The sequence below is a fragment of the Bufo bufo genome, chromosome 1 (assembly GCF_905171765.1).
Source record: "Bufo bufo chromosome 1, aBufBuf1.1, whole genome shotgun sequence".
NCBI lineage: Eukaryota > Metazoa > Chordata > Amphibia > Anura > Bufonidae > Bufo > Bufo bufo.
The window spans coordinates 407586597-407608012 of record NC_053389.1 but is presented as its reverse complement, the minus strand read 5'-3'; the positions used below and the strand labels follow the sequence as shown (position 1 = coordinate 407608012).

The following is a 21416-nucleotide window of genomic DNA, read 5'->3' as shown; positions in this document are numbered from 1 at the left end:
TTGTAGACTTTGTACTGTTTTTACCGATGTCATATGTTGAAAAGCTTTTAGTGTAGTGTGATAGTGGGAAAAAAATTTGTTGGGAAACTTGATGGGTGATTGTAGACTTTGTTCTGTATGAACCGATGTGATATGTTGAAAAGCCTTTAGTGTAGTGTAGCCTTTAGTGTGACTCCGTTTGCCCAGGCAAACCAGGTGCAGAACAGCGTGAGAGTGATGAGAGGGGTCACACATGGCTTGCATACACTACATGCCTCCAACATACTTGGATTTCTACATGAAAATAATGTATTTGCTGTAAATCTGACTTCACAAGAGGTACAGAACAGCAGAGTTCAGCCAGCTCTATTTGCTTTCTGCTGTTTACTGCTCATGAATTAAATTTGGGGCAACCAGCTTCCTCTGATGTGTATGCCTATGGAGTCCTTTTGTTATAGCTTTGCACAGGGAGCCAGAATGTTATTCACAATTCTGATGGAACTCCTGAACTTAAGCAACTGGACTTAGACTCCAAAGCAGAGCCTCTCCTCCTTGTTGCCAGTGGTTTAGACATTAATAGCTGTGTGTTGAGTTATTTAGAGGGCACGCCAAATGTACACTGTTATACAAGCTGTACACTGACTACTTTACCTTGCATCAAAGTGTCATATCTTCAGTGTTGTCCCATGAAAAGGTATAATATAATATTTACAAAAATGTGAGGGGTGTACTCACTTTTGTGAGATACTGTAAATATCGGTATACAGGAGTATGCCAATCCCATAATGGGATTCTAAAAATGGTATAAATAATGTAATAAAAAATAAGTTATATAATTCCATTATTTTGTATATTATAGTCCATATGTGACATAAAAATAAAAAAACAAACACACACAACCATAATAACACCATAATCTCCAGCATAAAACAGCCACTTTAAAAAATACATATGAAATGACTGCTAAAATGCAGAAAGGCAAGAACAAAACAAAATATAGGCTTATTAACAACTTTATTACAACTTATATTTAGTTAAAGAGGACCTTTCACCGATTCTTACCCTATGAACTAAGTATACATACATGTGGAGCGGCGCCCGGGGATCTCTCTGCACTTACTATTATCCCCGGGCGCCGCTCCGTTCTCCTGCTATGCCCTCCGGTATCTCCGTTCCCTAAGTTATGGTAGGCGGAGTCTGCCCTAGCACTGGCCAATCGCATTGCAGAGCTCACAGCCTGGGAGAAAATAACCTCCCAGGCTGTGAGCTCTGCGCTGCGATTGGCCAGCGCTAGGGCAGACTCTGCCTACCATAACTTAGGGACTGGTATCTCCGCCTACTATAACTTAGTGAGCGGAGATACCGGAGGGCATAGCGGGAGAACGGAGCGGCGCCCGGGGATAATAGTAAGTGCAGTGAGATCCCCGGGCGCCGCTCTACATGTCGGTATAGTTAGTTCATAGGGTAAGAATCGGTGAAAGGTCCTCTTTAAAATACAATTAAAGCTCGACATTTGACTATAATTACGTCCTTCCTCAGAATGAAAAAAACAATAAGGCTGGGGCTACAGGGTGACCTGTCTCACACGACAAAAAAAAAAATATGTGCAACTTGTCTGCAACTTGCTGTCACACAATATTCTAGAGCTGCGATTGGCTGTAAAAGCACAGCCAAGTCACAGAAAAGCCACGTGTTACACATTTCAAGTCACGGGAGTAAAAGTCGTATGCGACCTGTAACACAAAATCCATCAGGTCTGCGACACCACTGACAATCGTTAAATCCAATGTTGTGTGATTTACATGTCGCCATGTAGCCCCAGCCATAGAGTTTCATGCGACACCGAGATTGCACTGTGACATTTGGACATTGCAGGCAACTTCTGCAAACGTTGGTCGCATTGGCGTGACACAAAATATTGAACGCAGCAGCAAGCTGCAGACGAATCACACAAATTTTTTTTTGTCACATGTCCAGCGACCATAATTGTAGTGTAGGCTTAGGGTACTTTCACACTTGCGGCAGAGGATTCGAGCAGGCAGTTCCATCGCCGGAACTGCCTGTCGGATCCGGCTATCCGGACGCAAACGGATGGCATTTGTCAGATGGATCAGTCTGACAAATGCTTTGAAATACCGGATCCGTCTCTCCTCCGAAAAAACGGATCCGATATTTATTTATATTTTGCATTTTTAAAGGTCTGCGCATGTGCAGACCGGAAAACCGGATCCGTTTTTGCCTATACACTTGGGGCTGGATCCGGCACTAATACATTTCAATGGAAATTAATGCCGGATCCGGCATTCCGGCAAGTGTTCAGGATTTTCTCTGATGCGTCCTGAACGGATTTCTCTCCATTCAGAATGTATTAGGATAAAACTGATCAGTTCTTTCCAGTAATGCGCCTCTGTGACGGAACTCAATGCCGGAAAAGAAAAACGCTAGTGTGACAGTACCCTTAGGCTAAATAGAAGCAAGTAAAATGTAAATTCAGCAGAGACAATACATCATTCCTAATTTTGCTGGTCTTAACCCTTTCATAACAGCTCTTATTAAAGCCACCACTTTGGAAACCTCTGCTTCATTGACAAACAATCGATGTGCCTGTGAGAGGAGACATGGTTTCTAGGTAGGCAGGGATTCTAGGGATTCTTAGCAGTCCCAGGATGCTGCCTATAGGAAGCAGCAGGCTTGCTCAGTGTGTGTTTACAAGCAGGACTGACTAGTCAGCAAATACTGCTCTACAGAGCTTCAGCCAGTGAAGAGCCTCCTCAGACTGCTTGAGAGCTTCAGAGTTGGAGCAGGATACGGCTGCAGATATGGGAGGCTGAGCTGCTGCTCCTGATGGAACAAGAGGAACCTTGGGCAACCCTGCCATGCAGGAGACATGACTGGATGCTGGATCTACAGCCCCTGACCGAGAGCAGGATCCTTATGGATTGAGCAGGCTGGTGGTTGTCCCCTTCATGTGAAGATGAAATGCTTTTCTCGCTACCTGCCTTACATCTTCAGACCTCCTAACACCATCCTGTCCTCCAGCTGCCACACAGAAGGTACAGGTCATAAAAGGGTGCCTACGTGGGTGGGTGTGGGAAAAGTGGGATGGGAGGAAGCCTGACTTCCCAAACATCTTTGCTGACATTGCTGTTCTGCTGTCAGATGACAGCCATGGCTGCCAGGATCCTGTCTGTGGAGTAGTCCTTGCAGCTGAGGCAATATGTGGTTATCCTTGGAAGTATTAGCACTTGACTGTTTGAACCTGACCTTGTACCTCAGGACATTGCTTTATTTGTGCAGGAAATAGTGGCAGAGCCTGCAGATGCTTTGGTTTCCTCTAGGCTCTTTGTATAGCAGTCAAGTTTACTTCTGCATGGGTGGGGGGTGCCTAGGTGCCCACTTTAGGGGGCTGCAGTTTGTCACTCTCTTGCTGTTCTGTATTTCCAGCAGTTGAGTTGGAAGCAGGCTATTTGCTATGATATAGTGTTGTCTTCTGGTTTATTATATTATTATTATTTACTATATCATCTTCTACTGCAGATTCAAAGAAACTAAAGTCTAGGCAGATGCTAATAAATTCACATTTGGTGGGATTAGGGTTCATTTCCAATTCCCTCAAAATCTGACCTGACATAAATACCACGATGTACAGATCCTGAGGGTTCCTCTTTTCCATTTCCTTCAATGCAGAACCCACATGAATCAGTGTCATCATGTGCCCATCAGATAAATAGTACCTAGGTCTGCAATATGTATACCCTGGGGTCATGACATCACTGCAGGTGCTGATGGGCGAGTAAAGTTTGGAGGATGCGACTTTGCCAGTCTCCAGTCGAAATCTGTGTAGGCTCAAGTTTCCTGACCCCACACTAATGTAGCAAAAATGTTCAGTTTTTGCCCAGAGATTGACTTTTATTACCATTATAAATCCACTACAGCACAGTCTCTATCCTGGTCGTTTCCGTTTTAATATTTTAAATGAAAAATTATGACTAATAATCCAGGAAAAAGATGTAACTCAGAAAACAGGAAATGTAGGAGGCAGCTCAATATAGTATTCTCAGTAATTCCTACACTTCTCCAAAGCTAAATGGCAATTACCGGGATTTCAGAATCATTTACATGTTTTATATGTTTTATATTTTTTTTAGCAAATTGTGAATAGATATTTTAAGAGTAGTGTCTTAAATGAATGTTAAAATGAACCTGTCAGCATGAAAAAGCTTTGTAATCTGCATGCAGTATGTTATAGAGTGTATACAGTAGACAGTCACTGATAATACGGTCTCCGTGTACAACTGAGCTCAGAAAGATCAGAGATTTGAAGAGGTTGTATTGCCTTAGAGCTGTGAAGCCCTGGAGTCCAGACTTGTGCCCCTGCGTGTAAAAATCCACTAACCTGTCCACGGTCCAGCTGCTGCTCTGTTCCTGGCTTCTTCTGGTCCTGCAGCCCTGTGACTTCTGTGGCCAATTACAGGCCTCAGTGATCACAGCAGCTTGAACACTGCATCGCAGCAGTGATGTACCGTTCAATCCGCTGAGGCCTGTGACTGGTAACGGAACCAAGCCACTTCCTAGTGCTGCAGGGACAGGAAGCATCCGGGAACAGAGCAGCAGCGGGACTCTGGCCAGGTAAGTGGGCTTTATTATGTACAGGGTCACAGCTTAGGACTACAAGATGGGACAACCCCTTTAAAAGAATAAATTACAATTTTCCCCCCAAAAACTACATATCAATCTGCTCAGCTCCTCCTGCTCTATACCATGCTGCCTGCAGACTACACTGCATTTCCTGGGGACATGTCCTCTTTAAAGTGTAACTGTACCAAAATAACATGACAAACCAAAAGTTTTATTCGGCGAGAGTCTGAGTTGCTAAAAAGAGGAGATATAAAAGCACTGTCTCTCCTTATGTTCAAAATGGACTGGAGACAACTTCATAGACTTCCCACTGTGCCATCTCACCATTTCTATGGCGAGATGAGACTAAGCAGGTGCCTGTGCTTACAGAAACAGCCGAGTTTGTCCGGCCCCCTTTGTTTCCGTAATGTAGTGAATAGGAGCTACTCAACTCCTGACGTGATAGAAGCAGCATCGCTCACTTTGCTATGACATTTGCGTAACTCCAATTAACCATAATGGAAGTTATGGAAACAGCAGGCCGAAGCTTGGCTGTTTCCATGACCCCAACCAACTGAGATCGATGCTTAGCCTATCTTGCCATGCAAGCAGCAAGATGGGATGACTCCTTTAATCTTCTGTGTGAGAGCATCTTTCTCCTTGTTTTAGAGATCGGTGGGGGTCCCAGCAATCGGACCCCCAACGATCAAAACCTTTGATATATCTTTGTGACATATTAAAAGTTTTTTTTAAATGTACAGTTACACTTTAGGTTCTCAGCTGTGTCATATTTTTAGGGAGAGAGCCATGTTGTATTTGTGCTTCTTCCAGAGCGAGGTCAAGCAAACAAATTTCATAGAGTTTCTTTGAAGTTTTAACTGTAGTTAGTAGAAGGCGAGATTACAGGCGACTGCTCACATCTGGAAACATAATAAATAAGTAACCATGGAAAAGAAGGCTGATGAAGATACATTTGCACAACTGTATTAAACAGTATTTATCCTAGAAAAAAACATAATGTACTAAATACTAAAATTTCCATATTACAGTGAAAGCCCTCCAAGAGGACCATACCCTATCCAGACCAGATTTGCAGATATGGTTTCTCCATACTGCAGGATATATATACTGGTCATCTTCTTTGAGAAGACCAAGAACCCCACAAAAGACCAATTTTTTATATAACTTTGGGTCATTTCAGAGAGGTTTCACTGTAATTTAGTTACCTAAAGAGGGTTTTCAGTTTTTCTTCAACCCTTTTCTCATATATATCACTGTCTTGCAATCACTCATTTCCTAAATGTTATTACCTGTTTGGCCGCCATCTTCAGATCCCCATGTCATCACATGACTCTTCCTGTAACCATGTACGTATATGTTCCATCCATTGGTTTGCATCTTTGTCTTCACGTTTTCTCCTGGTCTTGACTGCATTCCAGTCCATGTAATTTACATGGGTCAGGAGTAAGTGGCATCATCAGGTTCTTCTGCACAGGTGCCAGGGAATGCAGGAGGTCTGATGATGCCGCCATTGGGACCAGGAAGAAACATGAAGAGGCAGAGGACAGAGTGATATGACTGGCATCGTGATCTGAAGATAAGGGCCATACAGCTAATAACATTAAATTAAGAAATAATCGCAGGACAGTGATATATATATATGAGAAGATTGAGGAAAAACTGGAAAACCTCTTTAACCCATTCCTCACATGGCTATTTTGCTTTTTTGCATTTTCATTTTTTGCTCCCTGCCTTCCCAGAGCCATAACTTTTTTATTTTTCTGTTCATATAACTATATGAGGGCTTGTTTTCTGTAGGACGTTGTAACACCATTTAATGTTGCATACGTAATGGGAAGCTCAAAAGAATGCAATTCTGCCATACTTTTATGTTGTTGTTTTTTACAGCGTTCACTTTGCTGTAAAACTGACCTGCCCCCTTCATTTTCTGGGTCAATATGATTATAGCAATACTATATTTGTATAGTTTTTCTTGTGAATTAATACTGAAAAAAAAGAAAAGCTTTGGAAAAATTATTTTTTCTTTTCATTGCATATTCTGACCTCCATAACTTTTTTATACCGTAGTCATTTCTATCGAGCTTTGAGGGCTCATTTTTTTCAGAACGATCTATAGTTTTTATTGATAACATGTTGAGGTGTGTATGACTTTGTGATCACCTATTATAAAAAATTTTGGGTTAGGTGATTTTAAAAAAACGGCGAATCGGCTATATAGATTTTTTCCCGTTACACCATTTACCATATGGGATAAAAAGGTTTATATTTTAATAGTATGGGTGTTTTCAGATGCTATGAGGTTTCTTTTTTTTTTTTGTTTATTTTTATTTTAGGGAAAGGGGGTGATTTGAATTAATATTTTTATTTTTTTATATTTTTACAAACTTTTACTTTTTTTTTTCTTAGGCCCCAAGTGGACCCCAGCATGCAATCTTTAAATTGTAATTTGTATAACGTAATGGGATTTTAGCCATTAAAATATACAAAGATTGGTGTATTTTAATATAGTGCTGCCAACTGCAGACATGCATTGGAATATACCAGTAATAAGGCTATTACAGACTCTGGCTTATTACTGCAATGGAACGCATTCCCTGATGTCAGCTCAGGGGAAGCGTTCTTGCCAAGCAAGCGCCTGCTTCCAAGTTTTCAGCCTTTCAGATGTCGTCGTGCACATTTGACCACGACATCTGAGGGGTTAAATGTCCGCATTTGGCATTACCGCCAATCTCAGACATTACTCCTCAGTGTCTACTGTGGGAAACATCTTTAAAGAGGACCTTTCACCTGGAAAAACATTGTGAACTAAGTATCCTGACATATACAGCGGCGCCCGGGGATCTCACTGCACTTACTATTATCCCTGGGCGCCGCTCCGTTCTCCCGTTATGTCCTCCGGTATCTTCGCTCAGTAAGTTATAGTAGGCGGTGTCTGCCCTTGTTCTGTGGGCGTCTCCTTCTCCTAGGCTGCAGCACTGGCCAATCGCAGCGCACAGCTCACAGCCTGGGAGAAAAAAACCTCCCAGGCTGTGAGCTGTGCGCTGCGATTGGCCAGCGCTGCAGCCTAGGAGAAGGAGACGCCCACAGGACAAGGGAAGACCCGCCTACTATAACTTACTGAGCGAAGATACCTGAGGACATAACGGGAGAACGGAGCTGCGCCTGGGGATAATAGTAAGTGCAGTGAGATCCCTGGGCGCCGCTCTATATGTCAGGACACTTAGTTCACAATGTTTTTCCAGGTGAAAGGTCCTCTTTAAAGACCCGACATCCACCATTCATGTACGGTAGATGTTGGGAAGGGAAGGGGTTAAAGGGGTTGTCTCACATCAGCAAATGGAATTTAACATGTACACAAAGTTAATACAAGGCACTTACTAATGTAATGTGATTGTTCATATTGCCTCCTTTGCTGGCTTGATTAATTTTTCATCACATTATACACTGCTCATATCCAGGGGTTACGATCACCCTGCAATCCAGCAGCAGTGGTCGTGTTTGCACACTTTAAAAAAGAAAAGCACTCCCACGGTCCCGACCACCAGAGAGGCCGGCACCTTTTCCTATAGTGTACCATTTGCTGAAGTGAGACAACCATTTTAAGGGTTGTCCATTTCAGACAAACTCTTTTCACATGAAAGGTCTCCCAACCATGATCTGACCAGTAAGGGTCATTCTGCCAGCTGCAACTGTCAGGGGAAGCATCAAACTAGTCCTCCTTCCAGAAATGAAGAATTGAATGCCACCCATTGGTATCATACATTACACAAGCAAACTTGGTTTGGTGCATCTGTATTAGGACTCTAACACCAAGACTAGGGTTGAGTGAATGGAGCATAGATCCGAGGTAAACTCGTTTGTAATGCTGTTTCTGTACAGCATTAAAATGTTTCCATGTAGGAAAACTGCATCTCGCCCTTCGTGAAACTTCGGTAAATGACTTCGGTATTCCTATCTGCGTATTTAAAAACATTTTAAAATAGGAATCCGAAGTCAGGTTTGGGGGCACATACAGTATGAACATGGGACCAACACAGATGCCTTCAGCTGCCAAGTGCACATACAACAGATCAGCTAGATTCATAGGTACAAATCTGCTGACAGATGCACTTTTTGAAGAAAAATACCACAGCAAACTACACTTAGATAAAACCACCCAACTTTCCTGGATTATTTTACCTTACTCATCTGAGCATTCTGGGTGAGATATACAGCACCTGCCTCCAGTACTTTACCAGCCACCATGCTACAATACAAATAGACAGATTTTATTTTATTGAAGAAGTTTATGCAATTACAGTAGAGGTATCTAGATGTTTATGGACACAGCCATAGCAACCAGAATGACAGCTTTCATTGTACATCACAGGCTGTATTCCTACACATGCTGTACATCGCAAGCTGTATTCCTCTACATGCTGTACATCGCAGGCTGTATTCCTACACATGATGTACATCGCAGGCTGTATTCCTACACATGATGTACATCACAGGCTGTATTCCTATACAGGCTGTACATCACAGGCCGTATTCCTACACATACTGTACATCGCAGGCTGTATTCCTACACATGCTGTACATCACAGGCTGTATTCCTACACATGCTGTACATCACAGGCTGTATTTCTACACATGCTGTACATCGCAGGCCGTTTTCCTACACAAGCTGTACATCACAGGCTGTATTCCTATACAGGCTGTACATCACAGGCCGTTTTCCTACACAAGCTGTACATCGCAGGCTGTATTACTTTACATGCTGTACATCACAGGGTAAATACTGTGACACAGTGAGAGGTTTGGTCTGGGAAAACAGATATTTTCCTCCCAACACTGAACTGTTTGATCCAAAGAACTTGTTGTTGCCTCTATACTGCGTCCGCTAATCCTGTCTACCAGAGCGAGTCCCCACAATACCTATACATGCCTTAAATCACAGGTTGTATTCCTCTACATGCTATACATCTAAGGCTGTATTCCTACACATGCTATACATCGCAGGCTATAGTCCTACACATGCTATACATTGCAGGCTGTTTTACTATACATATTGTACATCACAGGCTGTATTCCTATACATATTGTACATCGCAGGCTGTATTCCGATACATATTGTACACCACAGGCTGTATTCCTATACATATTGTACATCGCAGGCTGTATTCCTCTACATGCTGTACATCGCAGGCTGTATTCCTCTACATATTGTACATCACAGGCTGTATTCCTATACATGCTGTAAGGGATCGCTATCTCTCTGGGGGGTCTCAATCACAGATTTCTCTAAGACAACCGGATTGAAGTCCAAACAATGATTTATTTTCTATCACTTTAGCTCAATACAGCAACCAAAATAATTCCTGCCTGTCTAGGCACTACCTAATGCATAACTCATTCCCCGACTCACCTCTAAAGAACACAGTTCACACACGTGATCAGATGCGGCTTTCTCAGCCCAAACAGTACAGAAGCCTCCAGGCTGTGACTACAAAATCGGTACCTTTGGGGGATTGTGGCCCAGAAGTCCGCCTGAATCTGGCCATGTGACCCTCTCTCCACAGGCGTGGCTTGGTCCCTCCAAACTCAGGCTTCTTCAGCCTTTCTCTCTCACTCTCAGGTCTCCTCAGCCTTTCCTTCCACCTGACTAACACACAGAGGGTTGGTTTTATGCCTCCTTGATTAGAGCAGGCCTCACTTGCGATCACCTTAGGTGAAAGGGAATACCTGTGCCGGAAGGGTGTGGACTGGCAGATCCCACTACCAAACTTATCTGTCAATCCAAGTAAAATCCAGCCCAGAAGAAAATGTATACAAAACTGTCTCAGCAAACTGCACTTTGCTGAGACCACTGCAGCTTTCCGGATTTTAGTTATCTCACCCAGCTGAGGTATCCGGGTGAGATACACATACCTTCCCGCACTTTACACATTACCACAATGCTATACATCGCAGGCTGTATTCCTCTACATGCTGTACATCACAGGCTGTATTCCTATACATATTGTACATCACAGGCTATATTCCTCTACATGCTGTACATCATAGGCTATATTCCTCTACATGTCGTACATCTCAGGCTGTATTCCTATACATATTGTACATCACAGGCTATATTCCTCTACATGCTGTACATCATAGGCTATATTCCTCTACACGCTGTACATCATAGGCTATATTCCTCTACATGCTGTACATCATAGGCTATATTCCTCTACATGCTGTACATCATAGGCTATATTCCTCTACATGCTGTACATCATAGGCTATATTCCTCTACATGTCGTACATCTCAGGCTGTATTCCTATACATATTGTACATCACAGGCTATATTCCTCTACATGCTGTACATCATAGGCTATATTCCTCTACACGCTGTACATCATAGGCTATATTCCTCTACATGTCGTACATCTCAGGCTGTATTCCTATACATGTCATGCATCGCAGACTGTATTCCTACACATGCTGTACACCACAGGCTGTATTCCTATACATGTCATGCATCGCAGACTGTATTCCTACACATGCTGTACACCACAGGCTGTATTCCTATACATGTCATGCATCGCAGACTGTATTCCTCTACATGCCATACATCGCAGGCTGTATTCCTCTACATGCTGTACATCCCAGGCTGTATACATCTACATGCTGTTCATCCTAGGCTGTATTCCTACACATGCTGTACACCACAGGCTGTATTCCTACACATGTCATGCATCGCAGACTGTATTCCTCTACATGCTGTACATCGCAGGCTGTATTCCTCTACATGCTGTACATCGCAGGCTGTATTCCTATACATATTGCAAGTTTCTATTACAATGTTTTTATTTAATAGGTAAACATTTTTATCTATCTTTAACTGTTTTTACATATCTTGTGGTGCAAGAAGCTTGATTTCCAGGGAAAAGGAGATAATTTAGGACTCATGCACACAACCACATTTTCCATCCATGTTCTATCCACATTTTTTACAGGTAGCACACTGACCCATTTATTTCTGTGGGGCCATGCACACATCCATATTTTTTGCAGAGCCATGTGGTCATGGTGAGTGAGCTTCTATGTGCATTCTGTATTTTTCTATCAGTATTTTGAGGAACCATTTTTTGCGGACCAAAGTATGGTCACGGCTGTGTGCATGTGACCCGTTTATGTACATAATTTGCTAAAAGGGTAACCAAGCCTTTAGTACAAATTTTTCTTACTAACACCAGCGAACTGGTTTTCACCTAGGAACTCTTTGTATAGTAGGACTGGTTTAATCTGACACATGGAAACCTGGCATTTGCTTCAGTAACAGAACTGCACGATTCCTACAGTAATTGTTGTTTGTCAGCTGATTGCATTTTTCATACGAGCTTAAAAATCATAGTTGTCGGCAGCATATCTCCCCATATAAACAGGAAATGTGCTTCAGACTATATCAAATTCTATGGGAACTGAATGACTTCATGTGAAAGGACCCTAACTCTGTAAATACACTGCATAAAGTCAAAGTTGGGTGTTATTGGAAACAATCAAGAAGTTTGTCATTAGACAGTTACTAGTCACCCGGCTGAGCTCATAGAAAACAGTGGGAGAGTTTTCAGATTACTGGAGTAAAGACTATACGGTACTTCCCAAATCCCCAGAGCAAGCACTGTGCGGATCCTGAAAGAGCAGGGACTGCTGGGAAATTCACTCCTGCAGAATTGTGGATGGCAGTCTGGACTATAATATAGGCTGAAACTCAGGATCGGTATCAGATAAAGAATACCATTATTTAACTTTTATTATTATTATTATTATTATTATTATTATTATTTCTAGAATTAGCATTATTATTATTTCTACACCTAAACTATACAGTGGTATTTCAATGTGGACATACACTTTAATGTTGGTCTTTTCACATGGAAGTCTTCCAGAGTGAATATGGTGTATTGTGTTATGGAATTAACTCGTCCTCATGGGCACCAGATACTGGCAACATCTGTATAAAAGCAGTTTATATTTCATGTTGCACTGACAACCTACAGCCAAAGAAATACGTTGGACAGTGACAATATATGCCATGCAGAAAATATTTTGTGTAATTTTACACCACGGACAAATTCACAGTAAAATCCATGCTGATTTTGATATGGATTTACCACACAATGTCACCATTTGTATACATTGCAGTCCTATGGAAAAATTGCATCCAAATTTGCATCAACACCCACCCGTGACGATTTTGCGCAGATTACTGTAAAATTACGCCACGTGTGAAGGCACATTTCTGTTATAGGAGATTTTCTAGGAAGGCAATCACCATTATTCAATCTCATTAAGTTTGGATTTGTACTTATGGAGGCCAGAATATGGAAGTCTGTATGGATGTTCTTTTATCAGTCACTGGCAAGAGGGATGGAAGGAGGCACTTCCCTCCTGAATACAGAAGACTCGTGTTATAAACAGGGAAGCTTATTCAGCCAACAGATTTGCTTTGAATACAATTTTTTCGTAAAGGTTCCTGGCTACCGGCTGTGCAAGGAAGTGCAGCATAGACCTTTTCACTTGAATGGGACCATGCTATAGTTCAGTGCATAGGGGGTGGCCTGAAGCCTTGCTAAAAACTGTGACTGGGTTGCAGCACTCAAAGCAATGAGGCATCTCCATTCTCAGAATCATTGAACCTGGCACAGCAATCACCTGATCACCTCCGGTCGGCCTTTTCCTAGTAGTCATCTGTAATTATCAAATATTAATTTGCATGAAAGATGTGGTTCTGCTGGGATCACCAAAACAAGATCAGCCCTTAGTTATGACTAATTGAGGTGAGACAACTCCTTCCCTATGACATCCATATAACGTATTACTGCTCATGGATTGGTTAGGAAACTCCAAAAAAAAGAAAATGACTGAATTGCAAGCTAGCTCAGCCATAGTTTAAAAATAACTTTGTACATTGACCCTCAGAGACAGATGTGCGTAAATGCTCAAGTAAGCATCCTTCTGTTCTGGAGATGGGAAATGTGTGCCGGCTGCCAGGCTCTGATAAAGTATGTGTGCAGATCCAGTATCGATCATTATTAGGGGAAATTATTGTCTCTGGATAAAAACAGGAAAGTACATGCTGTAGGAGGGTTCAAGGGATGATCGTGAATGATAGATATGTGTCAGTGAGGTTCCTGGCCTCGGTGAAGTAAGAGCCGGTTTCATATGTTAGCAGCAGCTGTTTGACACGTTGCTATTTAGTATGGCTGTAATAGCTAATAGCTGATCCGGGATGGTTCTTACTGGGAGTAGTCAAAGTGCTGGGTGGGTGACTACTCCCAGGGGCGTAGCTAAAGGCTCATGGGCCCTGGTGCAAGAGTTCAGCTTGGGCCCCTGTTCCCTCAAAAACTGAAACGCACCATCCCCCCTTGCCAAATTCTTGACCAAACCCCTTCCCTACAGCCAGAGGTGTAACTTGAAGATTCTGGGCCCCAGTGAAAAATCTATAACAGAGCCCTCCCACCTTCTATTATACCAGTGTCTTCTTATACAGCACAAGGGTCTTTGGGCCCCCTCAGCCTCCCTGGGCCCGGTAGCGACTGCTACCTCTGCACCCCCTATAGCTACGCCCCTGACTACTCCCCACGTTCCAGGCCGGGCCTTGGTTTTGGGCTATAAAACACAGACAGCACTGTCAGGTGGTGTGGATTACTCCTCTCTGACAGTGGAGCTCTGTCAGTCTCTGTGTTGGGACCTGGATTAAGGCCTGCTACCCTGTTGGTGTGAAAGCAGGTGGATTCTGCTTTGTCCAAGGACTTCTTCTTTGCTGCATGGTGTGAACGAACACCAGAATCACAAGGTGACTGTTTTCATTGAAACAGACTTTTTGTTTTGTCATTTACTTAATGTGTGAATAAACACTGAACAGTTTAATTGAAAGACTTGGTTGTTGCCTCTATACTGTGTCCGTTAACCTGCCTATCAGAGCGAACCCCCCACAATGCTCACATGCCCTTATTGCATCGTATCAGAGCCTGGAATATGAGAGTGTAATGGTTGTGTAGGTGATTTATGCACACGTAAAATTTATCTGACTGGAAAGGTGCTTGTTAAAGGGTTTTCAAATGCAGAAAAATGTATTTATTGTATTTCAAATGTAAAAAAAAAATGAAGGCTACGTTTATATCTCCATAACAGCCTACCGGAGTTCAACGTATCTGGCATAGCTGGATAATGCCGCACGCTGACTGATCCCCATTGACTACAATGGGATCTGATGTGAATCCACCCGCTTTCCAGCAGAAATGTGGCAAGTTGTGCTTGTAAGAATCTAGCCTAATATACTTCATTTATCAAAATTTTGTGCCTTATCCTTCAGACCTCGTCTCCCGATCTCGGCAGTTCCACTCCAACACAGACTGAAATCTTAAAGAGGGGTGGTTCTCCAGCTCAGTTCATTATCTTAGCCAGTAGTCTTCTCCGTCATGGAGTGAGCTCTCAGCTTTGTCATAACCCCCCCTCCCCATGCCCCAATGCCAAATTCTTGACCTAACCCTTTCCTTCCAGCCAGAGGTGTAATTACCAGCATGCACTTTCTATAATACCACTGTCTTCTTATGCAACACAAGTTTCTATGGGCCCCGTCAGGCTCCTGGGCCCGGTAGCGACTTCTACCTCTGCACCCCCTATGGCACCGCCTCTGATTTTATGTATATTTTACAAGTAAACATTTTTCCTTTTTCAGCAGTCTTCCCCTCTGTTTTGTACACCTCTAACTGTCAGTTTTTCCTGAGCTCAGCTCCAGAAGTGGCTGGCCTAGCTGCTATCAGGGTAGCCAATGATCCAGAAATTCCTGGACAGTCCATGAAAATAAGGGACCTTTTTATAGTGTCTGAAAAAAAATTAAAACGTCATTTTTCTGAGGCTGTTGGTACTGATCACTGTGATTGTAATTATCATCATTTTACGGTTCATAGCAAATGCTGGTTATGAGCTCAAATCACTATATTGAGCTATAAACATGTATTATTTATCCTCTTTCTCACTCATTATGGTTTTCCAATTTGTCAGTGAATAATGTTGGCCATATGTGCTTTTTGGCTAAGTTGTCCAGAAAGAAAATTTCAGGTTGGCTCCTGTGCCTGCTAAGATATTTTTTCATAGTCAGGAGTATTGCTTCCTGTCCCAGCATAGCATTAGGGTCCACACAGGCAGAATGAGCACCGATTGACATGTACTGTGTATTTAAGAAGTTAAAGGGAAAGTATCATCAGAAAATGACATATTGTTTAAATTATGTTTTTATGTTTAACATATTTTAAAGAACTTTTGGTGATGTTATTTTTAAGTTTCCATGTCAACATCTATATTTAAACAAAAAACATAAAATCCTGCAGTTTTCGCACTGGCCACTAAGCCTAATAATAGGCACCACTTCTTGGTCTGTACAGATCGCTTTACTGCAGTTACCTACTTATCTGTCATTCTAATCCTGCCTGTAATAATACACCTCTGTGTATAGATAAGACAGGATCCACCACTCACAATCGATGATATCAAATCTTATGTATTCTTAACAGGTCACACAACATGCCTAGAAAACTCTCCTGTAGAAGCGAGCTCCTCTACAGACCATTGTGTCTGTGGCCCATGTGGCTTCCGTAATGCTTTCTAAATGCTGTTAAGAACTCAGGCAAGATGGCCACCCCCATAATCATGTTCAGAAAATAGAATTTAAAAAAAATCTACAATCAGAAAATAAAAACAGATTAGAAAAAAGGATATGTTGTCACTATCTAGCAGATAACATTTTGGTGACACATTTCCATTAAGTGTTGTTATCGTTTGCTATGTCTGTAGTAAGTTGATCAACCCTTGTTTAGCTCAATTTACATTGAGTATCTGATGTACTGTAGGTGACTGATTGTTAGGGTGATTGTTCAGGCACATACCGTTTTATTACTGTCAGCAGCAGACCCTCTGTTTGCATGGGCCGATGTCCTGCCAAGAGTGGATGATTTTTATGCCCACAGAAAAGATGGGATGAGCTGACAAGCTGCTTCGGAGCTGATCCCTGGGCATGTTACCATGGGACAGTCACTGGAAACTAATGGCTGTAGAAAAGAGTGCATTTGTCTCAGAGATTTTCTGTTGTAAGGTCCCTTGATTACCCCCTATGCCCATTCCGGTAATGGGTTCTTGCCCTGTGAGTCCAATGGCAAGTGCTGTCTCCAGCATGAAGGGTTTAGCATGCCCATGTTGTAAGTAGTGACATCACTAGCACCTAAACATCTTAGAAAATGCATTGTTCTTCACCAGGGAGGGTATTCTGAGGTATTGTAGCCTGCAATTGTAAAAATAGCATACAGATTGGATTGGAGTAGAAACACATTAGTAACATTTACTGTCAGCTGTTGTATATGATGACAATTAAAATCACAATAACAAATATGGTCAAAAGCCCCTATGTGTATGGATGGTTGTTAGTCCTGGTCTGGTGACAACTGCAGTTTGTGACTGATGCTGTCAAATACAACACATGGTCCTAGTTTATAGGTATGTGGACAAAAATAAATCTGTCGGTTTCCTGTGCTACCTACAAGTGGAGATAAATCTTAAAAGGGTTCTCCGGGAATTAAGAAAATTAAAATACTTAAATATTACTTTATTATAAATATATTCTCAAATATCTTTCATTATTTATAATGGCTCGTTTTGTCTGGGGCGCAATCATTAGGAGAAACACACATGAGAACTAGTTACTTTACAACACTGAGGTAAAGAGCTGTCTCAGCCTCCTCCTCTGTGCTCCACTTGTCAGGGATTATAATCCTGAATACAGATGATAAGAACTTTAGCTGAATCTCTGCAGGAATGGAGTTCATGAGGAGACATGAAGTACAGAGAGGACGGACAGGACAGGCTGTGGTAATGTGTCTCTGTGGTAATGGAGACTGTAAACAAGTGCTGCCGCTCATTAGCCACACCTCACCCTCCTCTCATGTCTCCTCATCTTCTCCATTCCCACAGAGATTCACCTGTATTCAGGATCATGATTCCTGACAAGCAGAGCAGAGAGGAGGACAAGACAGCACAATGGCTCAGTGCTGTGCAGTATCTTGTCATCCTGTGTGATTAGGACAGGTTTTGTGTGTACTGGACGGACGGTGGCCATTTTATTTCTCCTAATGATTACTCCCTAGACAAAGCAAGCCATTCTAAGTAATAAAAGGTATTTGTGAACATATTTATTATAAAATAATATTTAAGTATTAAAAAATGTTAATTCCTGGAGAACTTATAGTGCGTGGTTATGACATGTCCATGCATGCTACAGGCAGATCTACGAGTAATACGCTGATATATGTCCACTTTTCTGTCTGTAGTTTCACTGTAATAAAAAAAAAAACTGTATTTAGAACATATTCATTTAATCTTAAAATAGTTTTGACATTGGATACTAAGGCTACTTTCACACTAGCATTCTGGCTTTCCATTTGTGAAATCTGTTCAAGGCTCTCAAAAGCGGTCCAAAAACAGATCAGCTTTGCCCTAATGCATTCTGAATGGAACAGGTTCCGCTCAGAATGCATTAGTTTGCCTCCATTCAGTCACTATTCTGCTCTGGAGGCGGACACCAAAACGTTGCCTGCAGCATTTTTCTGTCCGCGATGTGGTGCGGAGCAAGACAGATCCGTCCTGGCACACAATGTAAGTCAATGGGGACAGATCCGTTTTCGCTGACACAATAGAAAACTGATCCGTCCCCCATTGACTTTCAATGGTGTTCATGACGGATCCATCATGACTATAGAAGACATAATACAACCGGATCCGTTCATGAAGGATGCATGCGGTTGTATTATGGTAACAGAATCATTTTTGCAGATCCATGACGTTGGCTTTCTCTTGTCGTGCAACAGCACACCTCCTGATTCAGCCATCGCTCAAATATCTAACTTTCTACTCTTCCTACAGAGCGGCACCAGTTTGAAAAAGGCCTTGTTGGCCGAAACATTGCGTCTAAGGCTACTTTCACACTATCGTTCGGGGCTCCGCTTGTGAGCTCTGTTTCAAGGGGCTCACAAGCGGCCCCGAACGCATCCGTACTGCCCCAATGCATTCTGAGTGGATGCGGATCCGCTCAGAATGTATCAGTCTGGCAGCGTTCAGCCTCCGCTCAGCAAGCGGACACCCGAACGCTGCTTGCAGCGTTCGGGTGTCCGCCTGGCCGTGCGAAGGCAAACGGATCCGTCCAGACTTACAATGTAAGTCAATGGGGACGGATCCGTTTGAAGATGACACAATATGGCTCAATTTTCAAACTGATCCGTCCCCTATTGAATTTCAATGTAAAGTCTGGACGGATCCGTCTGAACTACTTTCACACTTAGAAATTTTTCTAAGCTATAATGCAGACGGATCCGTTCTGAACGGATCCAAACGTCTGCATTATAGGAGCTGATCCGTCTGTGCAGACAGCAGACGGATCCGCTCTGAACGCAAGTTTGAAAGTAGCCTTAGCCGCATAACAATTAAAATTCACTAATCAAATATAAGGTCACTGGAGTTTTTTTTTTATCTATAATTGTGCCCTAGTCATACACAGGCGAATCTAGCAACTGTTAACATTGAAGTCGGATGTACACAAAGTGATTGATTATTTATTTCCACTGTGGTTGATCATTTAAAATTACCATAAAAAGTCATCCACTATACTAAGTTCTTGTTGATTCGTTATTCATTTTTCTGAAATTCCCCTTAGCAGCTGGTATATGTGAGAACTGCTTTGTGAAATGTTTTTATGATATATAATTAATTTAGGACACTAGTTTATAAAATCTACATATGTTAGATAGATGTATTATAAGTGAGATTAATAATTAGTTCCTGCTGTTCCTAATTAATCTATAGAAAGTGTGCGTCTCTAATTATTCTAAAGACTGCTTCACACTTCTTTTTTTGTTTGTGAGCCTTGCTGTTCTTAAAGGGGTTCTCCTACAAAGAAGCATTACTCTGCATTGAGTAGATTTGTTTAAATGAAGAATTATTGGAATATATATGCAATAAAAATAGATTTTTTTTGTACATTACATTTCTTCCTGATAGCGCCCCCTGCTATTTGTCTTTTTGGACCATACTCCGTGGTGGACTAACATGCTTAGTGGTTTCCCTACTCCCTTCTTCTTAGTGACAGTGTAGTGATCTCAATCTTATCTTTTATTCATTAATCTCTTATTTATAGAAATACACTCTTTGGAAAATAGTGTTGTTCTCTTAATTATTGAATTCAAGTATTTAATTCAGTCTCTTTGCCACAGGTTTATAAAATCCACCAATAGCCATGCAGTCTGCTTATACAATCATTTGTGAAAGAATGGCTTATTTTAAAGAGCTCATTGAATTTCAAACCTACCTGACTGCATTGTGCCAACTGTAAAGTTTGTTGGGGGAGGGTTAATGGTATGGAGTTGTTTTTCAGGGGTTGGCCTAACCACCTTAGTTCCAGTGAAGAGAAATCTTAAAGGGAACCTGTCGTCCCCCCCCCCCCCCCAAAACACATATAAAACAGACATCATTACCTTACAGTAGCCCCCAGTATGTTCACAATGATGTTTTTCATTCTTCCATCGGTTGCTGCATACTGTAAAAAAAGCGCTGTTTTAATCACCCTTCTCGCCTTCTTCGGAGTCAGCTTGAAGTCAAGGAGGCAACGGCCTCCTTGCTTCGAGTAAAAATAAGCCAGCCCCTTACCCATCCTCTTCACTTTGATTGACATCCTGCCTAGAGGCTGGGATCGCGCAAGTCTCGCGCATGCCCAGTGCGCTCCATGTTACTGCACGATCCTGCCTCCGGCTCCCGCAGTCAGCCGGGAGCTTTGTTCTTACTGCACATGCGCCGGCCATTTCACGTATGGGCGCTCACCCGACCGGCGTTTCTTGTCCGCAGCGTCAGCGTGCTCACTGGCTTGTGTTCTCCTGCACCTGAAGCCAGTGATCACGCTGACGCTGCAGACGAGAAACGCCCGGCGCACGCACACTTGAAATGGCCAGCGCATGCGCAGTGAGAGCAAAGCTGCCGGCTGACTGCAGGAGCCGGAGATGGGATCGCGCATGGAGCGCACCAGTCATGCGCGATCCCAGCCTCTAGGCAGGATGTCAATCAAAGTGAAGAGGATGGCCGTTGCCTCCTTGACTTCAAGCTGACTCTGAAGATAGCAAAAAGGGTGATTAAGACTGCGTTTTTTTACAGTATGCAGCAACCGATGGAAGAATAAAAAAAACATCATTGTGAACACACTGGGGGCTACTGTAAAGTAATGATGTCAGTTTTATATGTGTTTTGGAGGTGACAGGTTCCCTTTAATGCTTCAGCATAGCAAGATATTTTGGAAAACTGTATGCTTTCAACTTGTTGGGCACAGTCATCCTCTGGCATTAACCACCTCAGCCCCCAGTGCTTAAACACCCTGAAAGACCAGGCCACTTTTTACACTTCTGACCTACACTACTTTCACCGTTTATTGCTCGGTCATGCAACTTACCACCCAAATGAATTTTACCTCCTTTTCTTCTCACTAATAGAGCTTTCATTTGGTGGTATTTCATTGCTGCTGACATTTTTACTTTTTTTGTTATTAATCGAAATTTAACGATTTTTTTGCAAAAAAATGACATTTTTCACTTTCAGTTGTAAAATTTTGCAAAAAAAACGACATCCATATATAAATTTTGCTCTAAATTTATTGTTCTACATGTCTTTGATAAAAAAAAAATGTTTGGGTAAAAAAAAAATGGTTTGGGTAAAAGTTATAGCGTTTACAAACTATGGTACA

The 21416-nt window shown here is 42.2% G+C and overlaps 1 protein-coding gene across 1 annotated transcript in view; it reads left to right on the top strand.

The window, feature by feature from the left end:
- The first annotated feature begins 2637 nt into the window (after positions 1-2637).
- Positions 2638-21416, top strand: part of PPP2R2B (protein phosphatase 2 regulatory subunit Bbeta) — a 421403-nt gene continuing 402624 nt past the window's right edge. Inside the window, exon 1 of the mRNA XM_040406218.1 lies at positions 2638-3032. Coding sequence (XP_040262152.1) covers positions 2954-3032 — 79 coding nt within the window. The 5' untranslated portion in view covers positions 2638-2953. The remainder of the gene's footprint in view (positions 3033-21416) is intronic.